The sequence below is a fragment of the Aquarana catesbeiana genome, linkage group LG04 (assembly GCF_042186555.1).
Source record: "Aquarana catesbeiana isolate 2022-GZ linkage group LG04, ASM4218655v1, whole genome shotgun sequence".
Lineage (NCBI taxonomy): Eukaryota > Metazoa > Chordata > Amphibia > Anura > Ranidae > Aquarana > Aquarana catesbeiana.
The window spans coordinates 529,239,108-529,260,274 of NC_133327.1; the positions used below are offsets into that span (position 1 = coordinate 529,239,108).

At 45.5% G+C, this 21,167-nt stretch overlaps 1 protein-coding gene and 1 non-coding gene across 7 annotated transcripts in view; both read right to left on the reverse strand.

The window, feature by feature from the left end:
- Window positions 1-21,167, reverse strand: part of RGS17 (regulator of G protein signaling 17) — a 319,010-nt gene that overhangs the window by 20,069 nt on the left and 277,774 nt on the right. For all 6 annotated transcript variants that reach the window (XM_073627839.1, XM_073627840.1, XM_073627842.1 and 3 more), the window contains one exon: window positions 12,137-12,371. In XM_073627839.1, the coding sequence (XP_073483940.1) occupies window positions 12,137-12,371 (235 nt within the window). The remainder of the gene's footprint in view (window positions 1-12,136; window positions 12,372-21,167) is intronic.
- Window positions 16,495-16,602, reverse strand: LOC141142041 (U6 spliceosomal RNA). Its single transcript, XR_012244290.1, has one exon. It is a non-coding gene; the product is annotated as a U6 spliceosomal RNA (small nuclear RNA).

Sequence of the window (21,167 nt, forward strand, 5' to 3'; positions counted from 1 at the left end):
ACTACTCTACTCATGGAAAGACAAGGTTATACTATACTTAGCTTATATATCAACTCCCTCAGTTAAAAATCTGCCAGAGGCAAATTACAAGCCCATAGCAAACTTAACAGAAGAAACCAACCAACTGTTCCCCGCTGCAAACTCTCTTGGATGGGCAGATTAGCCACATTCGAGATGATGATATTACCAACAATTCTTTATATCTTCCAGACCTTCCCCATCTCAATTAAACAGATGTATTTCCACTCGCTTACTTACCTTCTCAAAAAATTTATTTGGCTAAATGAAAGAGCAAGGTGTTCCTATGTGCACTTACTCAAACATAAAAGAGCAGGAGGGATTAGCTTTATAGGTCTTAAGGATTACTATACTCACTCAACTAAGACATTGGTTTCACTCTCCTCAAGATAATGTTTGGGTAGACATAGAAGCTGCTCTGCTTTGAACTAAAGACTTAAAAGCACTGCTTTTAGCTGACTTGTGGTCCCCTGTTGATATTTCATCCTTTCCCATAAAGAGAGACAATCACCTATAATATTTACCCCTCCGATTATTTTCTGCATTGGTCACTTCTTGAAGATGACACAAAAACACTCATATTATATATGTGCAGCCACAGGCCTGTGTCATGAATCACCAGTAATACCTTCATGCCCTGTCTGCTTACCTCTGATCTGTATATCAGTCTTGGGCCTGCACTCTCACACCTCCCTGATTAAGTAATCTTCCCTCAGCGTCGCTCCACCCTAGCCTCTACAGGATACACTATTTAACACTGTGCTATCCAAGCCTGCCTTGCCCGAGCAATATTGTGTGTTTGGTTTCCTGTCTCCTGCTTGCCGTGTGCTCTTTGTCTGTTTCTGTTACCGATCTTGGCTTGATCTTTGACTATCCCTGCCTGCTTGTTACCCTGACCTTTGGTGTGCTCTCTGTCTATCCTTGTCTGCTAGTTGCCCCGAACTTTGGCTTATCTCCTGATTATCCCTTGTTGTCCTGGGCTGCTGCTTCCTCTCTATCCTCCTGTAGCCTACCGTGAGCGTGAGCTGGGAGACCCTGGGGGCCATGACCTGGAGCCAGTTGCAGCGCAGTCAATCCCCACCACTAGAGGCTCTCCCAGTGGGATCCGTGTTAGTGCTCCAGTGGACCTTCTTTCCTGAATCACCCAGAGTTCCATCTGCAGCAGTCAGCCATAGGGTCCACTACCTTAGCGGTGCACTCCTGACCCCAACACTGGCCTCAGGTGACCTGACAGTTTGCTTGGGCCTTGGACCTGCCATTGATCAGCTGCAGGGCGTAGTCCACAGACTCGAGACACAGGAGTCTATTTAGACCCAAGTAATCCAATTCCTGCAAGATTTGGCCTCCCGCTTTGCACAGCTTCAGGCCTCCTTTGAATCCCAGGTTCAACAACCTCAATTGCAGCTGGCGGTTGTACCTACTCTGCTTACGGTCCCTACCATAAATTTGTTGCATCTACCAGCTCATTCTCATGACTCCAAGGCCTGCAGGGGGTTCCTTAGTCAGTGCACCGTCCATTCTGAGCTCCAGCTTCAAAACTTTTCCTCTGATCGAGCAAGAGTAGCCTATATTATCTCCCTCCTGACCAACGAGGCATTAGCCTGGGCTGCCCCTCTGTGGGAGAGGAATGATCCAGTGGTCGCCAGCTTGTCAAACTTCCTGAAACTCTTCTGGAATATTTTCAAGGAACCAGGCCATGTCTCTTCCGCGGCCAGTGCATTTTTACGTCTCCGTCAGTAGTCTTCTTCACTGGGACAGTATGCCCTTCACTTTCACATTTTACCTGCTGAGCTGAGCTGGAATAATGAGGATGTCATCTCCCTCTGCAATCAGATCGATATTTGCTTCCAGGAGAGGACCATAATAAAAAGGCGTCATTACTCCATGGTCCTTAGCCAGCCCGAGCTCTCCTCTCCTCGATGCGTGGGGCATCCCTCGCCAGCTGTGGAACCTATGCAGCTGGACTGGACTAGGTTACCTCCTGAAGAGCGTGTTGGGCGCAGAACTTTGGGCTCGTGTTTCTACTGTGGGGGCAAAGGTCATTTTCAGGACACCTGCTCTCTCCGTCTGAGAAACGCGGGTCTAATACATCTGGAAGGTGGCATATTGGACCCAGAAAAATCACCTTCATCATCCCGTCTCCTTCTTTCTATGCTCCTCCATGTCAACGCTTCCCCTCATGACAGTCGTGGCCTACCTGGATTCCAAAGCCGCTGGAAATTTCATGGACTGGGGAACTGCGTCTTCCATGAAAATTCCTCTTTCACCTCTCACCACTCCGCTGGTGGTCTCGGTGATTGATGGTACTGTTTTTCCTGGGGGGCCCATCCACTTCCAGACGCTCCCTGTCTAGATGTCTATAGGGGTACTCCACCAGGAGTTAATATCCTTTCTCGTGCTACCTAAAGCCTCAACCCCCTTTGTATTGGGCCTTCCTTGGTTACAGCTCCATTCTTCACACATTGATTGGACTATTGAGCAGATCCTGGCTTGGGGTCCCTCTTGTATCTCGACCTGCCTACTCAAGGCTACCCCAAAGGAGAAAATTCCTGTGGTCACCACATCAGTATCTCTTGCTCTTCCTGCTGTATATCGTGAGTTCTGGGATGTATTCTGCAAAAAATCGGCTGAGGTACTTCCTCCTCACAGGCCTTTTGACTATGGCATTGACCTTGTTCCCAGCGCAACCCTGCCCAGGTGCCGGACCTATCCCTTGTCCATTCCGGAGACCCAGGCCATGTCTGAGTATGTTGTGGAGAATCTAAAGAGAGGGTTCATTCTGAAATCCTCATCCCCTGCGAGAGCAGGGTTCTTTTTTGTAGCTAAGAAGGATGGGACCTTAAGATCCTGCATTGACTATCGAGGCTTAAACGCTCTGAAATCAAAAACAGATACCCCTTACCCTTAATATCGGAACTGTTCGACAGATTGAAAGGCGCCTCCAATTTCACTAAGTTGGATCTCAGGGGTACATACAATCTGATCCAGATGCGGAGGGGTGATGAATGGAAAACGGCATTTAACACTAGAGATGGGCATTTTGAATACTTGGTTATGCCCTTTGGTCTGTGTAATGGCCCAACTGTGTTCCAAAACTTTGTCAATGAGATCTTCAGGGATCTGCTTTATCAGTTTCTTGTCATCTATCTTGATGACATTCTCATCTTATCTGAAAATCTGCTTGTTCACAGAAACCATGTCCGGATTGTATTTCAACACCTTAGAGAAAACAATCTGTATGCCAAGTTGGAAAAATGCTCTTTTAAATGTTCTGAGGTTCTGTTTTTGGGATGCTTTGTCTCTAGCTTGGGTCTTCATATGGATCCTGGAAAGGTCTCGGCCATTACCAACTGGCCTCTTCCTGCAAGCCTCAAGGCCACTGTCATGAAAAGGTTCACCCATTGGTGGCGCTATTGGTCTCCTGGATGGCAGTACCAGTGTCCACCAGCGGGTGTCTTCCAACACCTAAGACCCGTAATAAGAGGACTCACCTGCTGGTGGCACTATTGCATCCTTGGGCCGTAGTACCGGTGTCCACCAGCGGGTGTATTCCGGCGGTGTGGAGCAGACAGCACCCTCTGCGCTCAGGTGTAACATGAGGTTAAATCACTGCAGTCTGATAAATACCCGGCAAGCCCTCACATTCTTGCCTTGGTGTCTCTTTCACTGTGCCCTGATCTTGCTGCATTTTATCTTGACCTTCAGCCTGCATCTGTCCTGACCTGATCCGATCCCTATCCTGAGCCCATCCTGGACCTGTCCCTCTGGTTTCCTGATTTCCCTGATCCCTGCCCTGCAGCCTATCCATCCATCCTCTCCCTGTCCTATTGGTTCCCCGTCCTTTCCCATCTGACTGACCTCCTTGTGTATGACCTCGGCCTGGCTTTTGTTACGATTACGGTATTTCCCATCCATTTGTATATATCATTTTGTTTGTGGGTCTATGGTTGTTTTGCACTGTTATATTTCGTTTATTTGTCACCCATTTAATAAACACCATTATTTTTCACTTACCTGTGTTTCTGGTTCCTTCTGTGCAGTCCACACAGTCTGGTCTGGTGACAGTACACCAAGGCCATACCTGACCAGACGTGGATGCATTGAGGAACCATCCTGGTTGTTAGTTCTGCTAATATGGATTTCAATTAAATCAGTTATTATTCTCTGCTGGCAGAAGATGATGGTGAATATTGTCGCCCGATTTTGTAAGGGTGGACTAGTTACCAGCTGATGGAAACTATCCGATCAGCTCATTCCCTAGTGGATCAGGGGTATATGTCATTTGAAGATGTTCAGCCACTGATCCAGTTATGTGCAAAACCAGCCCTGTCATGCATTCCCGAAGGGAGCGATGAATTTTCTCCCCCCTTCCATTATGGCCAAGTGGAATCCCTAGTATGGTTATTAGAAGATGATCCAGCCTTTTTTATGGAACATTATTCCGCTTGTTCACAGCAGGTGTTATCTGATTGCATCCATTCAGTGCAATCCCTGGTTAGTCAGGCCGGGTGTGAATAACCATTTGTTCAACCTGTGCTACGGACATGGTCAGATCTCCTGCACTTAGCTAAGCTTCAGCATTCCAGCCCTGCCATCAAACACCTGCCTTCCCAAAAATCTATCTCCCCGTCACCTATGGCAACCTCAGCTACAGCCCAGTTTACTCAGCTCCCTACCAAATACTACTACCCAGTCTCCAAGTGCTGCACCTATCCTGCCTTTAATCCACCTGTCTCTTCTCCTCCACCTGTAACACCCCAACAGAACCCTCCTCCAGCCACTGTTCCTTGGTCTTCCTTTTGCCCAGCTACATACTTTTCTTACGACCCTGCACCTACATAAAAAGCTGCAGTGGCTAAACCAAAAAAGAAACGAAAGTTCTTCCCGACCCACACCATCCTGCCAGTAACCCAACCTGCCTCCACACCAACCAACCTGTTCCAGCCTGCGTTCATGCCAGTTGAACTTGGTGATCTGCCTAAACCTGCCAACCCTGCTATCCAGCCTGATGTGCCTGCCTTCCAGCCTGATGTACCTACCTTCCAGCCTGATGTGCCCACTTTTCAGCCTGATGTGCCTACCTTCCAGTCTGATGTGTCCACTTTCCAGTCTGATGTGCCTGCTTCCCAGTCTGATGTCTTGATGTCTGCCTTCCAGCCCAAAGTCTCGGTGCCTGCCTTCCAGTCTGATGTGCCAGCTTCCCAGTCTGATGTCTTGATGTCTGCCTTCCAGCCCAAAGTCTCGGTGCCTGCCTTCCAGCCTGATGCGCCTGCCTTCCAGCCTGATGTGCCTACCTTCCAGTCTGATGTGCCCGCTTCCCAGTCTGATGTCTCGATGCCTGCCTTCCAGCCCAAAGTCTCGGAGCCTGCCTTCCAGCCTGATGTGCCTGCCTTCCAGCCTGATGTGCCTACCTTCCAGTCAGATGTGTCCGCTTTAAAGTCTGATGTCTTGATGCCTGCCTTCCAGCTTGAAGTCTCGGTGCCTGCCTTCCAGCCTGATCCTGATGTGTCGGTGCCTGCCTTCCAGAAGGATGTCTCGGTGCCTGCCTTCCAGCTTTATGTCTCCACTTTCCAGTCTGATATGCCCGCTTTCCAGTCTGTGCCCGCTTTCCAGTCTGATGTGTCCACCTTCCAGCCTGATGTCTCGATGCCTGCCTTCCAGTCTGATGTGCCCGTTTTCCAGTCTGATGTGCCCACCTTCCAGCCTGATGTCTCGATGCTTGCCTTCCAGCCTGATGTCTCGGTGCCTGCCTTCCAGCCAGATGTCTTGATATTTGTGTGTCAGCCTGAAGTTTCAGTGCCCGTGTGTGAGCCTGAAGTTTCGGTGCCGTGTGTGAGCCTGAAGTTTCGGTGCCCGTGTGTCAGCCTGGAGTTACGGTGCCCGTGTGTCAGCCTGAAGTTTTGGTGCCCGTTACCCAGTCTGCTGAACTGGTGCCCGTTACCCAGTCTGCTGAACTGGTGCCGTTACCCAGTCTGCTAAACCGGAGTCCGTTAAGCCAGTGCCCGTTATTCGGCTTGCCGGACCAGTGTTCGGTGTCCAGCTCGCTGAACCGGGGCCCGTTACCCAACCCACTGGGCCGGGGCCCGTTACCCAGTTTGTTGAGCTGGTGCCTGTGATCCAGCCTGCCCTTACAGTGCTCACTGTTTGGCCTGACGACCCAGAGCTTGCTGCCCAGCTCGACGACCCGGAGCCCGCTGTCTGCTCGGATGTGCCCGCTGTCTTCTCGGATGTGCACGCTGTCTTCTCGGATGTGCCCGCTGTCTTCTCGGATGTGCCCACTGTCTGCTCGGATGTGCCCGCTGTCTGCTCGGATGTGCCTGCTGTCTGGTTTGATGTGCCCGCTGCCCAGTCTAAGGTGCCTGATGCCCAGCCTGAAGTACCCAATGCCCAGCCTGACGTGCCCTCATCTGTTGTTCGGTTTGAGGCCATGAACTTTGGACAATTTCATCTAGTTGGAGCGTCCAGAGGCTGCTCCTTTGAGGGGGGGTACTGTCATGAAAAGGTTGACCCGTTGGTGGCGCTATCGGTCTCCTGGATCGCAGTACCAGTGTCCACCAGCGGATGTCTTCCAACACCTAAGACCTGTAATAAGAGGACTCACCTGCTGGTGGCACTATTGCATCCTTGGGCCGTAGTACCGGCGCACTCCATGACAATTTTCACTGACCATAAATATCTGCAGTACTTAAAGAATGCCAAACGACTGAATCCCAGACAGGCTAGGTGTCTTTTCTTTTCCATTTCAATTATTCCATTACGTACAAACCTGGTTCCTGCAACAGTCAGGCTGATGCACTCTCTAGGTCTTTTGACATTCAGGATGAGGAGCCCACCTCCGAACCTGAGTCGATCATTCTTACCTCATGTGTTCTTGCCCATTCTACCCTGGACTCAAAAATTCCTCCTGGCAAGACCTTCATTCCAACCAAGTTAAGAACTAAGATCCTTCATTGGGGTCATGATTCCAAGGTGGCAGGTCATGTTGGGGCCCTCTGATCTTTCTTCCTCATCAGCCACCACTACTGGTGACCTACTCTTCGTTCTGATGTTAAAGACTACGTTAAGGCTTGTCATGTCTGTGCCCAGTCTAAGTCCTCCACACAAGCTCCCGCTGGTCTTCTCATGCATTTGCCCATTCCTAAGGAGCCTTGGTCTCACATTGCCATGGACTTCATCACCGATCTTCCACCTTCTGAGAAGAATACGGTCATTTGGGAGTTAATTGACTGATTCTCCAAAATGGCCCATTGTGTTCCTCTTCCTGGTCTCCCTTCTGCTCCTGCCTTGGTTACCATTGGATTTTACTTCTTCTTACCATCCTCAATCCAATGGTCAGACTGAGAGGGTTAATCAGGAGTTAGAGGTCTTTCTCCGTACCTTGGTCTCGGCTCATCATAATGATTGGGCATCACTACTGCATAGGCAGAGTTCTCACAATAATCATGTCAACAGTTCTCAGAAGACACCCTTTGTTACTGTTTATGGAAGACATCCTCAGCTCTCTCTTCCTATGACCTGTTCTTCCAACATCCCAGCTTTGGCTACCGTTCAGGAATCATTCAATTCCATGTGGGTTGGCGTTCATGATTCCCTCCAGACAGCTGCCAATAAATTCAAGGGTTTTGCTGATCGTCGCAGGCATAAGCCGTCTCCTCTACAGCCAGGTGACAAAGTCTGGCTTTCCACCAGAAACATCAGACTCCGGGTTCCTTTTCTGAAATTTGCCCTGAGATTCATTGGTTACTCAGTCAGTACAATATAATTTCAAAGCTGAATCCTGTTTGTTTTGAACTCCAGATCCCTAAAAGCCTCAGGATCTCAAACTCCTTTCATGTATCCCTTCTCAATCCGTTCCCAATAGGTTCTCCTGTCCTCTCCCTACCTTGGCTCCAGTCTCGGAGGATGATCAGGAGTAAGAGGTTAGTCAAATTTCGGATTCTCGCTTCTGTAAAGGTATTTTTCAATATCTCGTGGATTGGAAAGGTTTTGGCCCTGAGGAGAGGTCTTGGATTCCTACATCTGAAATCTTTGCGCCTCGTCTTCTAGAGGAAGTTCCATTTGAAGTTCCCCTCCAAGCCTGGTTCCAAGCGGGGGAGGCCTCATAAGAGGGGGGTATTGTCATGAATCGCCAGTAATACCTTCATGCCCTGTCTGCTTACCTCTGGTCTGTGTATCAGCCTTGGGCCTGCACTCTCACACCTGCATGTAATCTTTCCTCAGCATGGCTCCACCCTAGTCTCTACAGACATCCAAGCCTGCCTTGCCCAAGTAATATTGTGTGTTTGGTTTCCTGTCTCCTGTTTGCTGTGTGCTCTACGTCTGTTTCTGTTACCGATCTTGGCTTGTTCTTTGACTATCCCTGCCTGCTTGTTACCCTGACCTTTGGCGTGTTCTCTGTCTATCCTTGTCTGCTAGTTGCCCCGACCTTTGGCTTATCTCCTGACTATCCCTTGTCCTGGGCTGCTACTTCTTCTCTATCCTCCTGTAGCCTACCGTGAGCATGAGCTGGGAGACCCTGGGGGCCGCGACCTGGAGCCAGTTGCAGCGCAGTCAATTCTCACCACTAGAGGCTCTGGTAAACACCTGCTGGCTCTTAGACTCCATGCCCTGGGAAATTTTATGCTCTAGCTACCAGTGGGATCTGTGTTGGTGCTCCAGTGGACCTGCTTTCCTGAACCACCCAGAGTTCCATCCGCGGCAGTCAGCCATAGGGTCCGCTACCTTAGCGGTGCACTCCTGACCCCAACGGGTTGCATCTGTCACCTGGTCTCAGGTGACCTGACAGCCTGGCAGTCCTTTACTGTTCTTCATTCTAAAACCAAAGGTATCTCCCTATTTTACTCTCTCCTCCAGTGTAAATAGATTTTCCACAGAACTCCATCTATGTTAAAATGGGAGACAGATTTACACTCCACTTTCTCAGATGCTCAATGGCTTAAAGCTTTGCGTTACTCCAATTCTATTGCGCATTGCCTAAATCATTGGGAGTTATATCAACAATAATGTCTAGATGGTACTTCACCCCCTATAGAATTGCAAAAATGTTCTCTAACCACTCCTCTTTATGTTGGAGGGGCTGCAGTCAAGTGGGTAATATCCTACATATATTTTGGACATGTAAGAGTATAACTAGTTTCTGGTGCCTGACATTCAATATCACTGGTATAATAACTTCTCCAGACCCATCTTTGGCTCTACTCAATTTAGGAATTGGGAATTGAACGATTTCCTGATCAGTATCGAAATGCAGTAGCTCAAATACTCTTAGCAGCCAAATCACTGATCACCAGATTGTGAAAAAAAAATCTGGCACCCATGATCTCAGAATTAGTGGCACTAATAAAACTTCATTATACATATGAAAAATCCCTCGCTATTAGAGATAATACATTACCCAGATTCGAACAGGTGTGGAAGTGTTGTGTTGACTGGCTCTTTCATACTGATAAGTACTTAGTGGATGTTGCCATTTTCTACTACTGTTTCTAGTAATGTTTACCACTATAGTTTTATTCTCTATTTTCCTATCCTCATATCGAACTACTATAGACCACTGGATCTACAATATTTTTTTTCTTGTTGAAAGCACCATCTGTTAGGCGTTCATATTCTCTGTAATTTTGTCCATTATGAACTTATCTCATGTGTGAGTCTGATTATTACTCTGTTCCCTTTCCTTAAACCCAATAAAATTCTTATTGTTGAAAAAAAAAAGAATTTGTCTGGTGAGCCTCATTTCATACGGAATAAAATTTTGGTTTTGAATTTTATTACACTATTGGAAGCGTTTTTACCCTTACATTTCAGGAGCCTACTATCACACTGAAAGCAGAGTTCAAAAGGAGAGGTTGTTGAGGAGAAGCAAAACTGGGTCTAGATGCAGCTCTAAAGTGCTGTTGCCTATCTGAAAAATGAGAGGAGCGATTGGTGGTAGTCATTGAAGGCTATATATATATTTTTAAAGTATATTTAAAGAAGACACAGGAGTGGACTTTGTATTTATAAAATTACTTCAAAATTTCTTGGGACTGAATGCACTGGACTCTTATGCTTTGTTTAAAATCATTTTTTCACCTTTTTTTTTCACCTTTTATTTTATATATATTTTTTCACATATATTTTTTGTTTATATGTTTTTCACAGCGCTACTAGTGATTTGAGCACTATATTGTTTGATTACGCAGAGAAGGGGTTATATATATTGTTATAAAAACATTTACCATACCATTTTATAAACTTGGAACTATCAAGAAAAACTTTACATTACAAGGTTATTATAATTACTTTAAAAGATTGGTTTTATGAAGAAATTTAAAGTGGTTGTAAACCCTTCCTAGTGACTTTTAACTATAGGTAAGCCTAGAATAAGGCTTACCTATAGTTTTTATAATTTAGCTTTGGCAATACTTCTCCTTTAATGTATGTCGCTTTTCATGCTTAAAGGTTCTTATTTAAATTATTATTAATATAATGGAAATTTGATTATATTTACTTCCGTGATGCCTCTTTACCATTTATATGCCTTGCACAAAACAACATTCTTATGTTAATATGTTATTCCTATGCCCCATCTTCTTCTTTCCACAAGCATAACATGATCAGGAAAAAATAGGAGGTTAGAGAGATGATATTAATGTTAACAGGCATTTGGCAGAAACCCCTGGATGATTTTCTATCTCTGTCTAATGTTTTTCCCAGATTATGGGCAGTGCCAGGAGCACCTGTAAATTCATCCCAATAAACTTGCCAAAGCTGGCTGTACATCTAGCACAGATGGACAAATTTCTTCTACTCACTACTATAGTCTGACAGCCAGTGCTTACAGCTTTAAAATTCACAGTGACTGCACTGATTGGATGCAGTCACTGTTTGGCCAACATTTTCTGCCTGGCTCCTTTGAAATTCAGATAAAAGTTTGTTGAGCCAGGTGGTGGCCACAGAGCCAACCATGGTTTGAATTTCAGCTGATCCAGCAGAAAATGGCTGACATTTGATCTGGTTATGGCCAGATTCAGGTGACATATTCATGTTTATGCAACAATTATTTGCAAAACAGCTACTAGGTGGTCAGACCATTGCTCTATATTTAGCAGCTATGTAATGTCTATAACCAGATGTTTACTGACAAATTCTCCAAAGCTGGAGGAGAACTGCAGCCAAAAGTATGAGAACCCCTTTGAATTATGTCAAAGCTGAAGTAGTGTTGTAAAGAAAATGGTCAAAAATTCCTCTAGAATGTTGTGTAGGTCTAATCCAGAGCTACGGAAAGCGCTTGCCTGAAGTCATTGCTGCCAAAGGAGGTTCAATCAGCTATTAAACCCAAGGGTTCACTTACTTTTTTTTTCCAGTATTGTGAATGTTTAATGGATGCGTTCAGTAAAGATAACAGAAATTAGAATTCTTTGCATGTTATCAGTTTAAAGTGATACTAAAGTCTCAGTTTTTTTTCTTTAAAAATAACAAACATGTCATGCTTACCTACTCTGTGCAGTGGTTTTGCACAGAGCAGCCTTGATCTTCCTCTTCTCAAATCCCTCTTTGACGCTCCTGGCCCCTCCCCCCTGCCAAATGCCCCCACAGCAAGTAGCTTGCTATGGGGGCACCTGAGCTGAGCCGCTGCTCTGTGTGTCCATTCAGGCATGGAGTCGCGGTTCGGCCCCACCCCCTCTCTCTCCTCATTGGTTCACTGACTTTGGACAGCAGCAGGAGCAATGGTGCCACGCTGCCATCTCAGCCAATGAGGAGGGAGGAGTCTCGGGCAGCCGAGACACTTTTACAGCATCGCTGGATCAAGATGGTCTCAGGTAAGTATTAGGGGGCTGCTGCACACAGAAGGTGATTCAGTTGAGGAACAGTTCACAGTTTATGGCAAAATACTGCAGAAATACAGTTAATTCCAATGGGTTCACATACTTGTTCTTGCCACAGTAATTCAAAACCAATAAAAATATCTTGGCTCAGTTTCAATTTTAAAGCATAAGTTGCAGGTACTGTGGTTACTGGAATTTCAAATTTAGACAGGAGCATACATGGAGAATGAGATGACAAACTGACCGATCTCCACTTGACTAATTTATGTGTATTTGGCCTTTATTTGCATATGTATAGCAAAAAGTACCTCTTTTGGTGAGAGTATAGAAATGTAATCTTCATATATATTCCTAGCCTTTTCTTCAATCAGTTTCTTGTTTTGCTCATTTTTCAGGTCTTCGCATGCCAGCCAAAAAAGAAGATTTTCTTCACTGTATTCTGTGCGTAAAAATTCCCGGAACAGATTTCTTCCAGCAGGACTTTTCATCATTTTATCAAAATTGTGGGACCAAGATATGATTTCCTCTGCAGTAGGGCTTTTGCTGAAATTCAAAATAATTACATTGACATCATTCTGTAAGCATTTGGGACTTACAAATCTTTTAACTAACTTATACATTTACTTTACTAATACTGGGATTTACTGATTGAAAGATCAGTAGGGATGCACCGTTACCAGCTTTTTAAAATCGACTATGAGTACCAATACTTTTTCTCAAGTACTCGCCAATACCAATTACCGATATCTATATTTAGTGTCGTGACAGTAAGAATATGAAGATCTGTAACTGTAACGATTCACATATGTGCAGTCCGGTTTTGACAGCAGGATTTTAGCCCCCTCTGGCACGACCTTGTTCAGCGGTTTAGTAGTGATTCAAGTGCGAATTGTCAAACTGTATGACAATGGAAATTGCACCTAAACCAGACTCAAAATTGTACTGGACTTTTTTAAAAAATACTCTGCGGCTGGCCCGCACATACGGTATGTGAACCGGCTCCATTGAAAAGGCTGTAGGTTCACATGACATGTGAATCGGATGCGATTCAAAAAACATTCAATTCGCATATCTGTGAACCGCGCATCGGTTTTAATATCGGAGCATTTGCACCAGTATAAGTACTTGTGCAAATCCTTAGTAACGGCACCAAATATATTTAACAATAATTAATCCATTGTATCATTTAGAATGATGCACTTTGCAATGACTAGATAAGGAACATCCTAGCAAGTTTTGCATTTTGTCTGTTCTGCCATGAACAAAGATAGAAAAATTCACAACCAGGATCACCTTAGTTGCAAACACTTGCCTTTGAGGGGTATGACCTAATCCATACAAGAACAAGCGACCGAATATGCAGAATTTTACTTAATCTTTAAAAATCAGTTTAGTGAACACGTTTTTAAACTGTGGGATTGGTTTGGTGTAGCGCTGCCAAAAATGACATAATGCTTCAAAAAGGTCTCAGGCAATATGGTGATGTACTGTATAGTGCACCTCCCTCTCTTTGGGTATGCCATGTAAACAACCCTGGTATGTGATATAAATTGAATAAGGTATGTGTAAAAATAAATGATGTAACAGAACTATAAACCACCTTCCCCCTCAGGAATCCTCCTGGGGTAAGTATTAAAGATAAAATAAAGAGAAAAAAAAAAGAAAAACCTCATCTAATACACTTTCCCTCCTTAGGAGGTACCAAACAATGTGCATCCAGTGAATACTAAATCCCGGTGTTGATAATAAAGTCCCAATAAATATAGCTATATCCTTGTTACGTGAAAGTGCTTCCACTCGTGCTCCCCCTTTCAGGACCACACTCACCAGAATATATGACCCCTCGGGGGGTGTGTATACATCTAGGGTACTTACCTGCTCTGTGAAATGGTTTTGCACAGAGCAGCATGGATCCACCTTTTCTCGGGTCCCTCGCTGGCAACCCTGGCCCCTCCTTCCTGTTGATTGCCCCCAAAGGAAGCAGCTTGCTATGGGGGCACCTGAACTGAGCCACAGCTCTGTGTGTCTAGTCAGACATGGAGCCGTGGTTCGGCCCCGCCCCTATCTCTCCTGGTTGGCTAACTGACTTTAATTGACAGCAGCAGGAGCAAATAGTGCCGCTGCTGTGTCTCAGCCAATCAGGAGGGAGAGTCCTGGATGCCCTAGGCACACATGCACATTGCTGGATAGAAATGGGGCTCAGGTAAGTATTGGGGGTGTAGTGGAGATTTTGAAATATTATATTTATAACAAGAAGCTTTAAAGGACTCTCTAATTAAATTACCATACCCATTGGATATATGCATGTATGTATATGTTTTTACAGGACTTTATATATTTCGTGATATCAGATTGAGATATGGGCCCAGCTTAGATTTTAAAAATACTTTTTTTCCTGTCTCATGGGAACTATTGAATGTCTTCAGGTGTTAATTGAATTACTGGTATCCTTTTGTTTTGTAAAGAGCCTTTGCAGACCTGGAGGCTCCATCTCACCAGGGGCCGTTGACATGCTAATGTTGGAACTGGTTGAGCTGGGGATCAAAGGGGGTTGCTTATTAGATCATAAATGTGCCTGATCATGAACATTTAAGAGGCTTCAGGAGTAGCCAATCAGGATTCAATGCCACTTCTGAACCAATGAGGTGATCCTGAGTTTTGATTGGTAGGAATGGGTTATTCTAACAACATAAAAACCCAAAGCCTAGGGTTGCTAGTTCTCTTCGGCGCACGGTCTAGATGAAGTATGGTCACATAAGACCTCTCTATACAATGTATCTGTATTATCTCTTATGTCTTTTTTCTTCTCTTAACTTTTTCTATCATAGGAGTTGCCTTACCTTGATAGCATGTGTATTTCAATTGTAACCATATCACCTTTTTGCATTAATCAAAACTGTGTTTGTAAAATCACTATGCTATATTTGGTAATATCTGATTATTATAATGTTTCTTTTCTGTATAAATAAATTAGAAATTTGTATTTTAGTACCATTATTATTCCTTATTGATTTCATGGGTTAAAGCTGCAACCGCATGGGTTGATTCATATAGATAAAAGGTTTTAATCACTTAAGCTGGATTCATACCTATGCATTTTTAGTGCTTTTTGCATTTTGCAGATTTGCATTACAGAACATGTTCCATAGGAAACCATAGTAAATGGACTGTAGTGCAAATCTGCAAAATGCAAAAAGCGCTAAAAATGCATTGGTGTGAATCCAGCCTTATGTTATGTATCATTAACCATATAAGTGAGGTAGGTAAACACTGCCTTGTCAGATGGTGCCCCTTGTGTGAGGAAGTTTAACGTTTGGGTGAATGTTATTTCTTGTATGGAAGACAGAGCTGGTTTATACCTAACCCCAGAAACGCTAAGCATTTTCTTCTTATGTCTTTTGTGTTCACCTGTCTCCCGTCTGAATACCCAAAAACTTCTCAGAACTTTCCTTTTTAACTTTTGTCTATACTAATACTTTGATGAGACTGATTTTGAATAATGTTTATAAAAAATGAAATTGTAAGTGCGAATGATGAGGGCTCCATTTGGAATCTTGGAGGCAGTGGAAAAGGATATGTGCCTCTCTGCCAAAAAAGCAATTTCAGTTGACCCTTTGAATGAGATTAGGCCAATCGTTGTGATTGAAACGCACCTGTGGGCATAGAGCTACGTTTCCACTGATGCAACTCCAAAGTCGCATGATTTAGAGTATGACTGTGATGTGCAACAGTGGAGTGGCTTTAAATGCGAATGGCTTTGAATGCGACTTTGATCCAAATTTACACTCTGGGTCGGATTCGCATCCAGAGTCGCATCAGAGCGGTGCAGGTACCTTTTCATAGTCGTTGCAGCTTTGAGTCGCATAGATTGGAACGGGTGCTTTTGAAATCAATGAGCTGCGACTTGTAATGCAACTTTGTGTCCAAAGTCGCATGGCAAATTCACATAGATGTGAATATTTTTAACCAGGTCTAAGACGTTTATTAACATAATGGGGTTGAGAATACTAGAGTTGGCTCTTTGTGGTGCAGGGAGGACTGGATAGTCACTACTGTAAGGGGTTCATTTTTTTACTGAAGAACTGTGAAAGTAATAGGTACAGTGGAGATTGTTTGCCCTTTTCGTAATTGATTAGTTGTTTCAGCCCTAGTATGAATCTGTCTTTTTTGTAAACTACTAATGGGGAATTGTAAGCTTTGTAATTAGACCTGTAAACACTGGCCATTGTAACTGCTACAAATCATATTGAAATTAGGTATGCCTCAGTTGACTGCCTCCTGTACTACAAGCACTCATAGGGTTCTGATTATCCAAGTTTAACAGAAATAATATCCCTTCTTTAAGCATTTCTTTTAAAATACTTCAGAAAAGTCCACGGGGGGATTGAACTATTGAGTTTGGGAAATCTCCAGGCTAATTTTTTGAAGGACTATAGTCAGGACAGGGAATTGTTCTGACAAGTAGTGAAAAAAAGGCAGCAACGGTGACAGGGGCGGTACCTGTCAACCCAGTCACGGTCCAGAGGGTCGCTACCTCTGGAGGATCAACCTATAAAAGGTTGGGAAATCAGGTAAGGGTCCAAGCGTCTGTAAGGATGGGTTATATGGGCCATAGGATATTCGTGATTGGGATTGTTGGACGAGGAAGAGGTTTTCTTTTTTTTTTTTTTTTATGGAACGCTTCACGAATTTGCGTGTCATCCTTGCGCAGGGGCCATGCTAATCTTCTCTGTATCGTTCCAATTTTTAGTATATGTGCTGCCGAAGCAAGCACGAGGAAGAGGTTTTCTAAGAAAAGTTAATTCTTGGCCAGAGAGTAGCTACCTCTGGAGAAAAGGCAACCTATAAAAAGGTTGGGGGATCAGTTCAAGGTCCATTGTAAATATGGGACTTGGGTTGTAAAATATATTCAAGATTGGGATCGCTGGACTGGAAAGAAGTATTCTAAAAGAGGTACTTTTAAGCCAAAAGCTTGGGAACAAATTAAAGAGTTGCTTGGAGTGCATGGATGGTAGAATAAGGAAAAAACACACCAAATGATGCTGAGGAGTAGGGACAGGCAGGGACAGCCACTAGACCAACATCCCCAGAGTAGTGAGAGTTATGAACAGGGGGACGATGGGGAATTGTCAGGATTGGGACCTTATACAATCGCCCGGTCCTTGTTGGCAAGATACTCAGAAGCTGATAGGAATTGTCATCTATCAGCAGATGACAAAAAGGGGAAGCCACAACTTGCTGCCAAGTTTAACACCCCATTTAAAACCGCAAATGAATCATGCATATATCCTCTTTTGTTATCCAAGCCTGCTCTAATCATTCTGGAGATAACAAAAGTAATAAGCCCTACTTTAAGCCATTTTTTTTTGGAATACTTCTGAAAAGTCCACTGGGGAGATTGAACTATTATAGTTTCGGAAATTTCCAGGCTAATTTTTTGAAAGATTATAGTCAGGACTAGGGATGAGCCGAACACCCCCCGGTTCGGTTCGCACCAGAACCCGCGAACGGACCGAAAGTTCGCACGAACGTTAGAACCCCATTGACGTCTATGGGACTCGAACGTTCGAAATCAAAAGTGCTCATTTTAAAGGCTAATTTGCATGGTATTGTCCTAAAAAGGGTTTGGGGACCCGGGTCCTACCCCAGGGGACATGTATCAATGCAAAAAAAACTTTTAAAAACGGCCGTTTTTTCGGGAGCAGTGATTTTAATGATGCTTAAAGTAAAAAAAAAAAAAGTGAAATATTCCTTTAAATATCGTACCTGGGGGGTGTCTATAGTATGCCTGTAAAGTGACGCGTGTTTCCCATGTTTAGAACAGTCCCTGCACCAAATGTCATTTTTAAAGGAAAAAATCTCATTTAAAACTGCTTGCGGGTTTAATGTCATGTCGGGTCATGGCAATATGGATGAAAATCAGTGAGACAAACGGCATGGGTACCCCCCAGTCCATTACCAGGACCTTTGGGTCTTGTATGGATATTAAGGGGAACCCCGCACCCAAATTAAAATAAGGAAAGGTGTGGGGCCACCAGGCCCTATATACTCTGAACAGCAGTATACAGGCGGTGCAAACAAGACAGGGACTGTAGGTTTGTTGTTAAGTAGAATCTGTTTGTAATTTTGAACATTTTTAACGTGTTTAGCTCCAGCCAAAAAATCTTTTTTAAGCTTTTTGGAAAACATAGGGAAGGGTTATCACCCCTGTGACATTTGTTTTGCTGTCTTTCCTCCTCTTCAGAAGATTTCACCTCACTTTTTTTGTCCCAATGAAAAATGTTTTTTGAAAATGTGGGTTTTTTTGTGGAACAAGGATTGGAAAGCATCAGTGGAAAGGAGAAATTGTTTTCCCATATTAACTCTTACAGGAGAGAATTTCCCTTCCTAGGGGTAGATTTCATCTCACTTCCTGTTGTCTCCTTCCGTTTGCAAGTAGGAGTCGTTTGTAAGTTAGATGTTTGAAAGTAGGGTCCTGCCCTATATACTCAGCAGAAATTTGGGCCTTAGGTGTTGCTGTGGCCACAACACTGTAAGCCCTCACAGGGCCCTGCTGTGAAATATTAGATCAAGAATTGTAATTACATGCCCCTGTTCAACAGGAGCTGAAAAATTAGGCCTTAGGCACTGGTGCTGGTGCCACAACACTGCAACCCCTCACAGACACTCTAGTTGGAACGCAGGAACGAGCCCTGCTGCAAAGTATTGCTTCAAAAATTGTAATTACACGCCCCTGTTAGACAGGGGCAGAAAAATTGGGCCTTAGGCACTGGTGCTGGTGCCACAACACTGCAACCCCTCACAGACACTCTAGTTGGAACGCAGGAACGAGCCCTGCTGCAAAGTATTGCATCAAAAATTGTAATTACACGCCCCTGTTAGACAGGGGCAGAAAAATTGGGCCTTAGGCACTGGTGCTGGTGCCACAACACTGCAACCCCTCACAGACACTCTAGTTGGAACGCAGGAACGAGCCCTGCTGCAAAGTATTGCATCAAAAATTGTAATTACACGCCCCAGTTAGACAGGGGCAGAAAAATTGGGCCTTAGGCACTGGTGCTAGTGCCACAACACTGCAACCCCTCACAGACACTCTAGTTGGAATGCAGGAACGAGCCCTGCTGCAAAGTATTACATCAAAAATTGTAATTACACGCCCCTGTTAAACAGGGGCTGAAAAATTGTGCCTTAGGCACTGGTGGTGGCGCCCAGAACCAAAAATGTTCTTACAAGCTATCAGCGTGATGATTGAGGAGGAAGAGGATAATTACTCAGGGATAGTCACTCAGCATCAGCATAGGCAGTCTTTGAAGGGATCTGAGATTTCAAAAAAAATTATTCGGTTACATCAGCATCAGGTGCTTGGTAGCTGGTGGTGATCCAAGACTCATTCATTTTTATGAAGGTCAGCCGATCGACCGAGTCAGTGGACAGACGCACCCTGTGATCGGTTACCACGCCTCCAGCAGCACTGAATGTGCGTTCCGAAAGAACGCTGGATGCAGGACAGGCCAGTAGCTCAATTGCATACTGTGCAAGCTCTGGCCAGTGATCCATCCTCAAGACCCAGTAACCCAGAGGATTTTCGGTGGGAAAGGTGTCCAAGTCTGATCTTGCCCCTAGGTATTCCTGCACCATGTAAAACAGACGCTGGCGATGGTTGCTGGAACCGATCATACCTTGGGGCTGCGGACCAAAAAATTGTCTGAACGCATCGGTCAGACGGCCACCTTCTCCACCGCTCCTTCTTTGACTGACCGAAGCCTCAGCAACACGTTGTCCAGAAACAGGAGTTTGTAACCTCCCAGTCTCTGGGAACGCGTTGCACAGACCTTTCTGCAAGGCCTCCCGAAGATGTTTCATCCTCTGCTCCCTCTGCGATGGCAAGATAAGGTCCGCAACCTTACCCTTGTAACGTGGATCAAGGAGGGTTGCCAGCCAGTATTGGTCCTTCTCCTTGATACCACGAATACGAGGATCCTTACGCAGGCTTTGCAGGATCAGGGAGGCCATGCAGCGTAGGTTTGCTGAGGCATTCGGTCCGGAGTCCTCTGGGTCACTAAGGACAACAACGTCCGCAGCCACCTCCTCCCAGCCACGTACAAGTCCATGTGTTCCTTGGGACTGATCCCTTAAAGACTGCTGCTGATGCTGAGTGCCAGGCTCCACCTCCATACTGACACAATCTTCCTCCTCCTCCTCCTCCTCCTCGTCCTCTTCCTGTGTGATCGGCGGGCACGCAGGAACACTGTCTGGATAAAGGGGGCCTTGAGAGCTAAGGAAGTCCTCCTCTTCCTGCCTCTGTTCTGCCTCAAGTGCCCTGTCCATTATTCCACGCAGCGTGTGCTCCAACAGGTGGACAAGGGGGACAGTGTCACTGATGCATGCACTGTCAGTGCTCACCATCCTCGTGGCCTCCTCGAATGGTGACAGGACAGTGCATGCATCCCTGATCATGGCCCACTGGCGTGGGGAAAAAAAACCAAGCTCCCCTGACCCTGTCCTGGTGCCATAGTCGCACAGGTACTCATTGATGGCCCTCTGCTGCGTGTGCAGCCGCTGCAGCATGGCCAACGTTGAGTTCCACCTGGTGGGCATGTCACAGATTAGGCGGTTCTTGGGCAGGTTAAACTCCTTTTGGAGGTCCGTCAGCCGAGCACTGGCATTATATGACCGGCGGAAATGCACACAGACTTTCCTGGCCTGCCTCAGGACATCCTGTAAGCCCGGGTACCTGCCCAAGAACCGCTGCACCACCAAGTTAAGGACGTGAGCCAAACAGGGCACATGGGTCATTTGTCCCTGTCGGAGGGCAGAGAGGAGGTTGGTGCCATTGTCGCAAACCACCATTCCTGCCTTAAGTTGGCGTGGCGTCAACCACCTCTGAACCTGCCCCTGCAGAGCTGACAGAACCTCTGCCCCAGTGTGGCTCCTGTCCCCCAAGCACACCAGCTCAAGCACCGCATGGCATCGTACTTGCGTAGCCCCTTGAACGCCTACGGAGCACCGCTGGTTTCCGAGGAAGAGGCCATGGAGGAAGAAGAAGAGGAGGGGGTGGAGGAGAGAGGTGTGTCACAATCAGCATTTTGGAGGCGTGGTGGCGGAACAACCTCCAACACTACTGCACCTTGTCCTGCATCCTTCCCAGCTGCCAGCAGAGTCACCCAATGCGCCGTGAAACTTAGGTAACGTCCCTGTCCATGCCTGCTGGACCATGAGTCAGCGGTAATATGCACCTTACCGCTGACCGCCCTGTCCAGCGAGGCATGGACATTGCCTTCCACATGCCGGTAGAGAGCCGGAATCGCCTTCCGTGAGAAAAAGTGGCGTTTGGGTACC